The following is a 14766-nucleotide window of genomic DNA, read 5'->3' as shown; positions in this document are numbered from 1 at the left end:
ACATCAAGTCTGAGGTCAAGATACAGGCCAGAAGAGGGAGCAAACAAAAAAATAATCCCACAATAGAAAGCTATTACATTGACAAGAATGGTTAAGACACAAACAGAAGAAGAGAATTGACTCCAAAATATCAGTAAGAAATGCCTCAAACAAAAACAGAGCTTAGGTACAAATTCAATTAGAATTCCTGGAAAAGATAAAACAAGTGTTAAAAAATGTTTCTGCCAATGAAATGAGAACACTAGAGGAAAAAACATGAAAAAGAAATGAGAGCCATTGAGCAGAGATTAGAAAAGAAATTAATATATCATCACAAAAGGTAGAAACCTTGCCCAAGCAACAAACTCCCTTAAAATTGGAATGGATTAAATAGAAGCCAATGACTCCACGAGGCAATGAGAAATAGTAAAACAAAGCAAAAAGACTGAAAACACAGAAAAAAATGTCAAGTTATCTTATTGCGAAAATAACTGACTCAGAAAACAGAGTAAAGAGAGAATATTTAAGAATCATTGGACTACCTGAATGGCATGACCAAAATAAAGGCCCAGAAATCCTATGTCCAATTTTAAAAGAAAATTGCCCAGATCTCTTAGAACCAAAGGGCGAAGGACAATTAGAAAGAATCCACCAGTCACCTCCAGAAAGAAACCACAAAATGAAAAATCCAAGAACATTATAGCCAAAATCCAGAGCTTCCAAGTCAAAGAAAATACACTGCAAACAGTCTGAAAGAAATAATTTATAATTTAAGTACTGAAGAGTCACAGTCAGGATTACCCATGATTTAGCCAACACCAATATATAGGAGTGGAGAGTTTAGGATATGATATTCCAGAAAGCAAGCAAAGGTCAGAAGCTTACAGCCAAGAATTACCCAGTAAAACTGAGTGTAACTTTACAAAGGATAAAATGGATTTTTAATGAACGAAGAGGACTTCCAAGAATTCCTGCTGAAAAGATCAGAGCTACATAGAAACTTTGAAGTTCAAATGTAGGAGTTAAGAGAAACATAAAATGATAAACACAAGCAAACAAAGATAAAGGTCAAAGCAAGAAGATAATATGTGTCCATTATGAATCTTACCATCAAGGGTCATAACAAAAAACTAATTAGATAGAAACTCTGGAAGTGGTTGTTATGGCTTGATAATCCTAAAGAATGGCAAGGAAGGTGAAGAGGTTCCCGGGGGAAGCAGAAAAAAGGAGGTAAGGGCACACAAATAGACATCTACACAAACAAGGAACAAATGGTGGGAGTTTTGTGGGGAGAAATAAACTGACTCTTGAACATCATTCTCATCTGAACTGATCACAGGAAGCTAAGCACGCGCGCGCGCACACACACACACACACACACACACATAACTGGGTACAAAAACACATTTCAATCAACAGGAAAACAGGAAGAAAAGGGGAGAAGGGGGAATGAGAGAATAGATTAGTCCTAAGCAAAACAAACTGTAAGCATGTATGCGAATACTTTTAACTTTTTGAGGTGGTAAAGTACAGAATCTCATCAAGGGGTACTCCTCAGCTGGGGAATGACTGGACAAGTTATGGTATATAAAAAGGTAGAATACTATTGCGCTGTAAGAACTGATGAAAGAACTGATTTCAGAGGAACTTGGGAAGGTTTCACAGGTCTTATGTAAACTGATGAAGAGTAAAGTGAAGAGAACCAGGAAAACAATTTATACAAAGACAACTATATGGTAAATACTGACAACTCTGAAAGAATTAGGAACTCAGAGTAGTGTAACGACCACCCACAATGCCAGAGGACTAATAATTAAATATCCCACCTCCTGAGAGTGAGGTGAAGGGACTCAGAACATAGAACAAGACAAATCTAGTTTTTGGACATGGCCAATGTGGAAATCTGTTTTGCTTGACTATACCATTTGTAACAAAAGTTCCTTTTTCCTTTGTTTTCAATGGGTGGGGTAGATTTTTGCTGATTGAAAAAAAATTTTTAAAAACAAAAAATGTAATGTGCTCTTGGGTTGCAGAGAGACACTGACTGTCTACACTAAGGGAGAGCTGCTCTAAAAGACTAGATCTAGGGTAGCAGGTTCAGCTCTGGGTGCTACGTTATAGGGAGGACACTGACAAGATGAAAAGCAGCCAAAGTAATATGATCAGGTTGGTGAAGAGCCTCAAGGACATGCCAGATGAGGCCTGGCTAAAGGAAATGGGGATGCTGAGTCAGGAGAAAAGTAAGCCGGCTCACTCCAATAGCTGTCATGAGGTGATTTATTCACAATGACTGAAGATGGGTACAACACCCCAAGGCTCTGCCCTAGGCACTCTTCTCTTCCCTCTCTCACTGGGGACCCTGTTGGCTTCCATGGGTTTCATAACCATTTTATAGATCCAGTCAAAGTCTCTCCTAGGCTCCCCAGACTAACATCACCAAATGCCTGCTGGACATTTCAAACTGAATATTTCACAGTCCTCTCAGACTCACATCCAGAGCAGAACTCATTCACTTTCCCCTTTTCTCTATTCACACAATCACCACCTTGGGTAAAGGCCTCACTGCCCTTCAATAGGAACACTGCAATAGCATCTTAATTGGGTTCTGTCTCAATTCTCTTACTTCTCCAATCCATCTTTCACAGCGCTGCCAAAGCAAAGGACTGAGAAAGTCATTCCCCTCCTCAGTAACACCCCAGTGGCTCCCTATTACCTCTAGGATCAAATATAAACTCATTTGGTAGTTAAAGTCCTTTACAAGGTGGCTCCAACCTACCTTGCCTTTCCAGTCCCACTATTCATTATTCCCCCCTCACGCAATCTACAGACTAATCACCGTTCTGTTCCCATATGATACTCCAACTTTCATCTCTCTGCTCTTGCAGTGGTTGTCTCGTCATGCTTCAAATGCACTCCATCCTCACCTCTGATTTTTAGAATCTCTAGTTTTCCTCAAAACTTGGCTCAAGCACCACCTCTTCTACAGGAAGCCTTTTCTAATCTCCTGGCTGCTAGTGTCTTTCTTTCCAAATGACCCTGTGTGTGTAGTTTATCCATACGCATTGTCTCCCCCATTAGAAGGACTTCCACTTTTGTTTATTCCCAGTGCATAGCACAAGGCCTCGCATAATAGGCATTAAATAGTTAATAAATGTCTGAATGATTGAACTGACTGAAAGTGAGCAATGAGGGAAACCTGAAGAAAGCTAAAGATTCAGATTTGTTATAAGAAAAAGCTTCCTAACAATTAGAACTGAGATACTTTGGGAGGTGGAAGTTTCAATTGCCCTGAACAGGTCTTCAGATGAAAGCTAGTGACTTGCTGGGTATCTTCAAAATGATCCTAACAGGCTATAATATAGGCTGAATCTAAAAAGATGAAATTTAAGAGGTAAACATAAAAGTCTTATGCTTGTGAAACAGATTTTTTTGAACCTAAACATGTGTATATTTATCCCTATTTTAAATATAATGCTATTAGATTCAGCCCAATTTCCCAGCTGGCCACAATACCCAACTGAGCTTTTACCATAAGACCTATAGTGAAAGGGAATAGCAGATTCTCCCCTTCCCCCCTTTAAGCAATGTTGGGTATAGAAGCGAGATTATTTTCAAGTATGAATCAGGCTAGATGGCCTCTGAAGTCCCTTCTAACTCTTTAAGAAAATGAAAAGGCAGTTCGAGGAGACAATCAGAGACCTTAGAGAATTACAGGGATGGGAAAATGATTATGGAGGGTTGAAGAAAGAGCAAATGCTATAGAAGTAGAGGCATTCATTCAAGAAAACTGATAGCAGAAGGGAAGATTTAACAAATATCTTTTAAGTAAGCTATTACTTACTATTACTATTACTAGGCACAGTGCTAGGGTACTGGCCATGCAAAGATGAATAGACGTGTCCTGTAGTCAAGTTTACAATATAAGGGGAGATGACATGAGCACACGAAAATATGATACAAGTTACAATGTGAGAGAGGGTCTCACAAAGTACCCTGGGAAAATTCAGGGAGTGATCACTTTAAAAACTTTTACTGATGTGTTTTCAGATTACTCCCACTTAAGGAAACATCTTTTGTAATGATGTAAAATAGTTAAGTAAAAATGACACAGTTAACCACAACTGAAATTGGATGTAACATTCCCCATCTGTAGCAGCCCAATTTTCTGTTTTTAAAAATATTGACAGAGATCATTTTCTCTCTCCTGGGAACAAAAGGTGATTTGGAGAATGGACAGGTAGCCAGCCTCCTTTGCTCTGCTATTCTTCAAGGAAAATTGGCCTTGGGGAGAAATGGAAAGGACTCAAGAAAGAACTCCAAAGATATCAAGAGAAGTTATTTTGATGAAGAGAAAAGGGGGAACAACTTCCTAAAGTGATGCTGCTACTTAACAGGAAACAGACAGTAGATATGAAGAATAACAGCATGGTCCTATAAGGCTACCATCAAGAGATAGAGCCCAGGATGAGCTAAGGAAAAAAGAGCTTTTTCGATGAGTTGGGGTCAAGGAATCGAGAAGACCACAGTTCAGGGATGAAAATGAACGACAAGGCAGGACTACCCAATCTCATCTGGCTTTGATTTTCTCTTCCACGGATAGTGATTGTCAGATGGGGAAGAAACTGGGATAGATATATCTTCAAGCAGAAGGCTGGGTGACTACTTGCTGGATGTTACATAACAAGGAATCCCTTTCCTTGGTGGGTTGGACTACATGGTGGCTGAATTCTCTTCAAATTATGCTGGTCTGTGACTGTGTGACTTGAAATAAAAGATAAGTGAAGAGCTAGCAAGAGATCACCTCACTCCCCTCAATGAGTTCAAGTCACAAGCCCTCAAAGATCTAGAGCCCAGGTACTGAAAATTGGTTAAAAAAAAAAAAAAGATCATGGAAAATAGAAGACGTCCTGAAGCAATAATTGTCCCCATGTTTTAAAAAAGTGAATTGTGTTTGGCCTACAAATTGCAGGGTGATAACCCTGCCTTGTATGCCAGGAAAAATTCTAAAACACAGTATTAGAGGGACAGTTTCTGAGAACTCAGAAACAGAAGCTATAAGCAAAGAGAGTCAACATGGATCTATCAAGACCAGGCCACGCTAGACCAACTTCATTTCTGTTTCTGATAATGTAATTTGACAGGTAGGTTTGGGGAACTGTGTACATATAACATATATATAAATTTCAAGAAAACATCTGGCAGGCTCATGTTAGCCTTTTGGACAAGGAGAAGAGATGTGGGCTAGATCTGGAAGTGTTTGAAAGACAAGATCCAAAGAGCACTGAATCTCGTCCCCAACACCTATGCTGACAGTAAGAAATTTCAACATTATATGTTGCTCCCTTAAGTATGCTAAAATCTCAGCTCAAAAAGTCCTCAAATCCCACACCATGCTCATCAGCACCTCAGCATTACACAGCACATAATACAAGAGATGGTCTTTCCCTTGCCCGTCAAAGCCTATGTTCGAGTTCCATGTTCGAGAACTCTGAAGTTCTATCATCTGGCCGTGCTCTTTCATCATGCTCTCTTCCTATCCTAACCTACTTATGTAAGTCTTCTTTCACACTGTGACCTCCAGGCCTTCTACCTCTTAGTCAGCATCCTTGCTGGAGCCACACTCTCCACTCTTCCAATTCAATTTCACATTAGGCTTTGCACACAAATTCCTTGCATCTTTGTCTTAGTGCCTCTCGTGCCTTGCTGAAGCCCAATACTGAAATATTCCCATCAGTTCCTCTCTTCCTACTCACACGCAGCTGAACAGAGCTGGAGGAAGTCATGAAACTACCGGGTCCACTACAAATTTAGGTGATATAATCTAAACCAGGCCTGCACTACAGCAATGCAATGCTTCCACACCCCCCTTCCTAAGTGATCCCCTACCCACTCAACACAGCTATTCCAAACCTTCTACTCTCTCAAGCCTCCCACACCACCTCCTCAGATGAGGACTTCACAGGGCAACTTAAAAAAGAAAAGAAAAAAACAAGGCCACCTAGAGAGTCTTCTTCATTTCACAGTGTCCTCTTCCTTTAGTCTCTGATGAAGGGGTTGCCCTTCCTGCCAAGGACAATCACTCTACACATATCTTTGATCTCCTGGCCTGTCTTCTTCAGCAGATTTCCTTCCTATCACCTCTTACACTAAACTTTAATGTCTCCTAATTTCTTATTCCTTCTTTGCTGCCTAAAAATATGTTCAGGTTTCCCTGATCCTTAAAATCCTTAATAGATTCTACTGTCCCTCCAAGGTCCCTCCTCTATAAAATAAGGAGATTTGACTGCTCATCATCCATAACGTCCCTTCTGAGCTATGATCACGTGATTTCTAGAGCACTTAACGCTTCCTCCTGGGCAAGAGCAATTCATCCACACAATCTACTTCATTAGTGTGATAACGAATAGACGAGATCTCAAAACTAATTTATCAAATACACTAATTTAAGACATTTTATAGCAACTACTTACTTCCTATCAAACACCGTTGAATTCTCTCTTCTTTTGGTGAAGCCAATTGGTAAAATTCTTAAGTCAATATTGTGTCTCCGTGCTCGGTTTTTCATGTAGTTTAACTAATAAACAAAAAACAAAAATTAAAATCAAAGAGCTTAAGGAACTTCAAAAATGAGCTATAATTTTGGAAAAATTATTGAGGGTGCTAAAATGAACTCTCAGTTACCTAAGAATCAATATAGGGTCCATAGATATTCTGGTCTCTTTTTTGTTTGCTACTTTCCTTTTGGTCATTTCGTATTAGCACTTCCACTAATAAGCAAAGGTCAAGGAATAAAACAAACTGAAACTAGTCAATTTTGCTACTCTTATCTCTCAGAATAATTCTGATGAGGATGAAGTTGTTTCATTAAAATTAGCTACTGTATTCAATAATTCATGTACTCTATGTCCTCAAGGTACAATAAAATCGTTTTGTTATTTTAGTAATAATTCACATTCCAAAAGTTTTGCAAAGCATTTTTTCCTCATAAAAAGCGAAAGAGTAATGTGTGATCCCAATTTTATAAATGAGGTAATTGAGTCTCAGAGAAATTCAGTGACTTAATCAAAATCACACACCTATTGTCAAAACCAAAATTCAAACTTAAATCTTCTACCTCCAAAACCAGTGGAGTTTATTATTTTAGTTTACTATGTGAAATTCTACATTTAATACTATTTATTGGACAGCAGAATTTGAGTATGAAACAGGTACTATAGGGGTACCTGGAAGTGGTATGCTTTGTTTAATTATATAAGTAACAAAAGCACTTAGTAACAATAAATGCCTGTCACCAATAAAATGAGTTACAATTCTGAATTATTCATGGCCTGAGGTAATGCCCACAGTAAACTTTATCATGTTCATCTCATTAGTAGTTTAATAGAATAAGCATGTGTCATCAATGCCCATAATATCAATTAAGGTGGGTGTCTTTGATTGAGCCTTACCACGTGCTAAACCCCAGGCTCAAACCCCTATCTACTAGGTGCTAAGCCTACGTGGGCCTGAAGCCCCTAAGAGGAGTTGCTAAGACCAGAGTCAATAGTAGGAGCCTGAGTTCTGGTCACTCAGATGACGTTTGATGGCTAAAGAGTGTATAAAAGGAGAGAACAGAGCTATTTGCTTGAGGCTCTCACTCCTGGAGGGCGGGACTCTGGGCAGCCACTTTAAGTGCCTCCAGGCTGAATACAGATGTTGGTAACTATGGTCTGTTTATAAATGTATGTCTGTAATTTGTTTGTATTTGCTCTGAAGTTCAGGGTACTGGATTTTTCCCCTGAAATAAGTGAATGATATTCCTACGTTCAATTAAACTGGGACTGTTAATCCCTTAACGTTACTTTCCTCAGTAAAGCAGATCAAAGGAGCCAGTGCTGGCAGCTTTCTGTGTGCTGGTTGTTGGCGGGTCTTATACCCTTATAGCAGCTGCTAGCAGACTTGCAACAATGCCCAATAAACTTGGTAAAACTGGTGCTATCATTCTTTTCTATAAAAAGTCAAAGACCCACTTGGATTCAGAAACAGCTACTGAAAGGTAACAATGACTGAGAATACGAAGGTATATTTAAAAATGAAAATCCCATTGGGCAGACAGGCAGTAAAGTGCTTGTAAACCTTAAGAGATACTATGTCCAGTTGTTGTCATACTACTTTGAAGAAACTTTAGGGCTAGGGACAACAAATTCAAATGATTCACTGAAACTTTTTTTCACTACCTAAAGTTTAATTTTTAATTTAAGAAGTTATGTGTAACTTCAGGCCTTTTATTGTTAATCTTACCTTCTCAATGCTCTGGCCCATTAGTGTCAAATTCAAGTAGAAGATCACTAAACTGTACATAAAAATCCCCAAGGGCTGCATATCACATATTAACATTATTTATGTTCTACTGTATTTTTATTTGTTGTCAAATATTTCCCAATCACATCTCAGTTTGGTTCAGGCTTGGGTGTAACACCTCTATTCTAGCCAATTCTCCAAGAATGAAATGTGTTAACCTGAATTGACAGAGAGTCTATCCACTATCTCTAAGAGTAACCTGATTTTTAAATTTAATGTTACATAGTTCTAAAGAAAAATTAAAATGTAATATTCCATAGTAATCTTTCTTTCAGGCACTATGTACACTAATAGCTCTCTAATGAATTAGGTAGTCCAAGAAAAACAGTAATAATAAAATTGGTGGAAGAAAAAAAAAGTTTTAAAAAATATGGCTTCTTCACTATGTGATAGAAAAATGAATAATAAATATTTGCATTGATCATTTCTGAACACATGTTCACAGAAAGGTATGATACATCACAATGATGAATTTCAATTTTATAGTTATTTTAAGGAAAAATTTTGCAAGCTGGAGCATAGAGCAGTGGAAAGAGCACTAGATTTGCAAAGAGGACCCAGGTTAAAATCTTAGTTCAACTATTTATCACTTATGTGACCTTAGAAAAGTCAACTTTCTAAGTTTCAGTTTCCTTATTTATAATAAGGAAATTGAACGGACTCATTTGAAAGGTCTCTTTTTGCTCTAAATTCCATGCCCCTATGAAAATGAAATTTATTTAGTACTCATTTGCTGTGCTTACCTTCCTTTAAGCATTTGTTGCTGCTGTAGTTTTTTAAGCATGTCTGCCTCTGTGACCTCATACAGAGTTTTCTTGACAAATATACTGGGGTGGTTTGCTATTTCCTTCTCTAGCTTATTTTACATATGAGAAAACCAAGGCCAACAGGGTTAAGTGACTTGCCCAGGGTCACATCTAGTAAGTGTCTCAGGCCAGATTTGAACTAAGAGGAGTCTTCCTGACCCCAGTCCCAACCCTACGTCCACTGTGCTACCTAGCTGCCCCTCCCTTAAACTAGTTTAAACTAATAAGTTTACTAAGAGAAATGAACACTTACAATTCTATTTGTTGAGGGTCTTTTCAAGAAGATATCTCTAGCAATGTAGTCAGCTGATCTTCCTACATCTTCCAAAAACCTATAATCTAAATGTTTCAAAGTACAAAGATTAGGTGACATAGGCCAAAGGAAAAGATAAACCAATTAGTTTCAAATAAGAGGAGATATTCTGCCTTACCACTTAGAAGATTAATTTCAGTAAACTGCTTTAATGAGACAAATGCTGTCTTCTCTCGAATCCCATTGCATGTAAGTTGTGTTTTGTGTTTCTTCACGCACGCTAAACTGAAAAGGCAACATACACGAACTTCGTGTTTTCATTTAGAAGCACAAAGGGCACAAGCAATAGGAAGAAGACTACATCTATTTCATACCTGCAGGAACATTTCATACAGCGTGGACACCTGTACTTTGCTTCTTCTGTACCACATGTTTCACAGCTGAAAGAAACAAGAAACAAAAACCCATACAATATGTGTAATCCTTAAAATCACCAAAGTTGTAAGCTACTTGGAGATAGATAACTTTACACAAAGAACTTACACACTTCTACAGATTCAGGCATATACAAAAGTAACCCTTTGGTTAAAAAAGCACAAAGGCTTCATGGCAGTTCATCATTCCCCTCCCAGCTCTGCTTGGGATTTCTCAGGGACGCCACCACACCTGCCTCTGCTGGCTCTCACCCTGCCTGATGCCTTTCCCACTGGTCAGAGCCTCCTGATACTTTTATTTTTAAGAAGGACCTCGGGATGGTTGGCCTTCATTCCCCTCCTGGCTTTGCAGACAAAGTCTATGTGGACACTCCCCAAGTGGATACCACCTCTCTTTTCTCCAACCCTAGCTCTCTTTTGTGTTGTCTTCCCCACTTAGAGTATGTTCTGTGAAGGCAGGATGTGTCTTTTTTTGGGCTTACATTTATATCCTCAGGGCTTAGCCCACTATCTGGTACACAGTATGAGCTCAATAAGCATTTGCTATCTTAAATCAGTATGGGAGAGACCTTCTCAATTCCAGGAGATTTCCTCTCCCACTCAATGGAAGGTGATATGTTGTGCTGGTGATACAACAAAAGACAAGCTAATCCTTACTCGCAAGGAGCTCAGAGTTTGACAACATGTAAGCAACTACATTCAAACAAAATGGCACAAGATAAATTGGGCATAACTTCAGGGGGAAAAGACTTCTTGCAGAAGGTGGGACACCTTCAGCTGGGACTTGAGGGATGCCAGGAGGGAGAGCTTTCTAGGGACAGTGACAGTGGGGCAGTGAAAATGCTTGGGGTCAGGAGATGGCCAGTGTCAATAGATGGCAGGGTTATGTGTGGGTGTGGGCGTAAGGTCTAAGAAGACTGGAGGCGGGTCATATACGCCAAAGAGAAGATTTTATATTTGTTCCTAGAGGTGACAAGAAGCCCCTGGAGTTTATGGAATAGGGGAGATCATGGCTAGACTAGGTTTTTTTTTGGTGTTGACAGAGGAGCCAGCTGTTTTCTGGACAATAAGATTCCCTCTCCCCATTTCCCCCCACCCCCACCAATCATTTCCTTTTTGTTTCCTGTTTCATTGCATGACAACATCCCATTACTTCCAGTATTTGTGATTTCATCACAACTCTTCTAGTAAATGATCTTTGAAGTTGCTGCGGCTGCAACATTTATCACCCAGTGGCCAACCTAGGGAATGAGCCTCTCTCCATATTAGCTAGGCTGGTCCTCAGACAAGCCATACACATCCAACATCGGGGCTGTACAAATCATAAAAATTCAGAATTGAAACTATACCGGAAGGAATCCCTGCTACAATATACCTGACAAAACACCACCCAACTTTGCTTAAAAACTTTTAATGAAGGGGATCCATCCACTACTGCCAGAGGCAGACAGCCTACTTATGAAGAAGTTTTTCCTTATATCAAGTCTAAATTTTCTAAATTTGCCTCTTTGCCATTTTCATTAGCTGTTCCTTGTTCTGCGCTCTAGGAGAGTGGTGTCAGACTCAAATAGAAATGTAACCTTGTGGGCTGCATACTGACTTAGAAAATCATACACTGACATTATCTATGTTACATTGTATTTTTTATTACTTTTGTTAAACACTTCCCAATTACATTTTAACCTGGTTCAGGTAGCACTAGGGAGTGTTGCTGGGGGCAGCAAGGTTGACACCTCTGCTCTAGAGTGCACTGTGGGCAAGGTATATTATTAATGATAATCCTGTGATGGTGCTGTCCATTTTACAGATAAAGAAACTGAGGCAGACAACCATTTAATGGTTGTCATTTAAAGTCTTGCGCCGGATCACACAGCTAGTAAATATGTGAGGCTGGATTTGAAGTCAGGTCTCCCTGACTCCAGGTCCAGGACTATCCACTGTACTACCTACCTAGCTCCTTACCTACTGTAGATTAAATTATAATCAAAGATGATAAATTTAAATAAAACCCTATGTTTAAATGTAGGTACATTTTTATCTAAAATTAACCCAGCCCCAGACTACAGATTCTTCATTCACTTTTCTCCTCTCTGAAAGAGGAAGACACAATTAATAAAAATCAGGACAAAATCTAATAAATTTACTTGGCCTCAAGCTCTTCGACCCCCAAGACATGTGCTAACTTACTTCCTGTCCTTCTCCTTCTACATCCCAATCTTGCCCTTGCCCAGATTCCACTGACAGCACCAATGTCAAATATCACTAGTGAGCCTGACAACCCAGCTGAGGCTTTGAGAACCCTATGGAACGCTCTAGATCCCAATTCTGTATGCCCATCTTCCCATACCCATCCACCTGAAGAATCCCTAATCCGCCTCACTCTTCCCACACATACAGATTTCACCCTCATCCTACCTTGACATGGCCAGCTTCCGCTTGCTGCCCACCTGAGGCTCTCCCGGGGGCTCCTGTTCCTCTGTCAGCTCTGCTCCACCTTCCCTCATCCGGGCTCCATCCATCTCTTCTTCCTTCACCTCTGGCTCGTGCATCGCTTCTTCCTTCACCCCCTATCCAGACGTCATTTCTTTCAACCCTTGTCCATCCATCCATCCCTTTGTCGCCTCACCCCAAGCCCAATCATCTCTTCAACTCCACGACCTCCTCCTCTCTCCCTTTCCACCCACCCTTCACTCTTCTTTCATCTTCATCCCACCCACTTTTCTTCCCTATCTACATCTCCATTCTACCTACCTCTTTCTTCATCTCCATTCCATTCACTTCTGTCTTCACTTCCATTCCATTTTCCTCCTCCTTCACCTCCATCTGAACTGCCTCCTGCTTCACCTCCATTCTGTTCTCCATCTCCTCCTTGACCTTCATCCCATCCACCATCTCCTCCTCCATTTTTATCCCATCCATCAGCTCTTCTTCCACTTTCAATCCCCCGGACACCACCACCTCCTCCTCCTTCACGGTCATCTCTTCTATCACTTCCTCCACTCCCACTTCTCCCACCATCACCTCTTCCTTCACATGCACTCTGCTCATTGCTGGGATACCCTCCTCCAGCATCTCTTCCTTCATTTGTAGTCCACACACCACCTCTTCCATGGCCTCTAGTCCGTCTATAAGTTCCTCCTTCACCTCTACTCCTTCTATAGGTTCCTGCTTCATGTCAACTCCCTCCATAAGTTCCTCCTTCACCTCTACTCCGTCTATAGGTTCCTCCTTCACCTCTACTCCGTCTATAGGTTCCTCCTTCACGTCAACTCTGTCTATAGGTTCCTGCTTCACATCTACTCCCTCTGTAAATTCCTCCTTCACGTCAACTCCGTCTACAGGTTCCTGCTTCACTTGCGGTTCATCCATCAATTCCTGCTTCACCTCGACTCCATCTATTAACTCTTGTTTCACGTCTACTCCGTCTATCAATTCCTGCTTCACGTCTACACCGTCTATTAATTCGTGCTTCACGTCTACGCCGTCTACTAATTCCTGCTTCACGTCTACGTCGTCTATTAATTCCTGCTTCACGTCTACACCGTCTATTAATTCCTGCTTCACGTCTACACCGTCTATTAATTCCTGCTTCACCTCTATCCCATCTATTATCTCCCGTTTCACCTCGGGCGCACCCCTAACTTCCTGCTTCACCTCGGGCCCCTCTGGGTCCCCCTCCATCACCTCCACCTTGATCTGCAGCCCGTCCCACTCCAGCTTCGCCTCCACGTCCCCCGCCAGCTCCAACTTCACCTCCAAGGCTCCCCCCTCGGGTTCCAGTTTCAGCTCCAGCCCCATCCCCGTGGCCCCTGACCCTCCCCCAGACTCGCCGTCCCCGCCCCGAGCTTCGGCCATATCCTCTCCGGGCCCGCCTGGTCCTCTGCCTCGGGCCCAGCCCCCGCCCCTCTGGGCCCTCCCGGAGCCGCCTAGCGTCCCCTAAGCCTGCCGCTCCGGCAGCAGAGCCGCCGCGGGAGAGCGAACGAGCGAATGAGCCGCGGAGCCCCCAAAACACGCGCTGCAGGCCACGTGACGCCGCCAGCCACGCGCCTCCACGCGCTCCTGCCGCCCGCCGTAAACCGCACTCACCGTCCGAGCCGAGCCAGCGCCGCTTTACGACCTTCTCCCGACGCTGCGCGCGCGGTTTCCTAGGAAACGCAAGGCGACGGGCGGGGAAGAACCACCTTGGGGCGTGACTTCCTCCTCACAGACCCTATCGGCCTCGGGCCCCGCCCCGCTGGGCTGCCCTTTCCCCGGAATTTGAATGTCCGGCACAAGCTTGAAAAAGGCAGCGGTGGCCTATTCAGAATATTAACCTAGACCCTTAGTTTAGTACTTGGCTAGATAATTTAGATAATTAATTAAAACAACTAATTAAAATTGGAAGCTGCGACACACTCTGCTCCCTCCCCCCAGACGCTTCCCGAGGCTTCCTCCTCCCCACCTCTTCCAATTCGAACCCGTTCCTGCCACCCTGGGCTCTGACATTAGCTGGGACCCAGATCCCCCTGACCACTTCCTGTCTACGCCCCCTCCCCCTTCCGACGCTATTCCTGAGAACCGTGATCAAATCAAATCAATGCAGCCCACCTGCCCTGGCTGAGGGACCTTCCTTATCTGTGCGCTCCCCCTACAAGGAAAATCCCGGCCCTGGGGCTCTTCTCCCCCATCAGCTATAGATCAATAAATAGTCACCGAGCTGCTCAGGACCCTCCCTCCTTTTTGATAGGGTTTCTGGGACAGCCCAGAATCCTCGACTACGACCTGTGACCGTGTGCTTTCCTTTCCCCCTTGGGTTCTATGACTAGAATCAAGTCAATTATGCCACGTTTCCCTCTGGAAGATATGGGTCATTGTACTCCTCTAAGGCTCCGCTCAACACCCAGTAACTTCCAAAGCAAAGTGCCCCTCCCTGGCCACCGTGTTACACTCCCCCAATTAGGACTTAAGAGCCTCG

The 14766-nt window shown here is 42.1% G+C and overlaps 1 protein-coding gene across 5 annotated transcripts in view; it reads right to left on the bottom strand.

Moving 5' to 3' along the window:
- Nucleotides 1–13584, bottom strand: part of ZNHIT6 (zinc finger HIT-type containing 6) — a 78457-nt gene extending 64873 nt beyond the window's left edge. For 4 of the 5 annotated variants that reach the window (XM_036756946.1, XM_036756942.1, XM_036756941.1 and 1 more), the window contains exons 1-6: nucleotides 12564–13584; nucleotides 12228–12379; nucleotides 9753–9818; nucleotides 9557–9663; nucleotides 9379–9464; nucleotides 6450–6553 (exon numbers count right to left, since the gene is read on the bottom strand). In XM_036756946.1, the coding sequence (XP_036612841.1) occupies nucleotides 6450–6553; nucleotides 9379–9464; nucleotides 9557–9663; nucleotides 9753–9818; nucleotides 12228–12379; nucleotides 12564–13493 (1445 nt within the window). In that variant the 5' untranslated portion in view covers nucleotides 13494–13584. The remainder of the gene's footprint in view (nucleotides 1–6449; nucleotides 6554–9378; nucleotides 9465–9556; nucleotides 9664–9752; nucleotides 9819–12227; nucleotides 12380–12563) is intronic. The other variant, XM_036756943.1, reaches the window with a different exon arrangement.
- Nucleotides 13585–14766: the final 1182 nt, after the last annotated feature.

Source organism: Trichosurus vulpecula, chromosome 4 (assembly GCF_011100635.1).
Source record: "Trichosurus vulpecula isolate mTriVul1 chromosome 4, mTriVul1.pri, whole genome shotgun sequence".
In the NCBI taxonomy this organism is placed as follows: domain Eukaryota; kingdom Metazoa; phylum Chordata; class Mammalia; order Diprotodontia; family Phalangeridae; genus Trichosurus; species Trichosurus vulpecula.
Note: the sequence above shows the minus strand (reverse complement) of the source record. Positions and strands in the feature narration are given on the sequence as shown.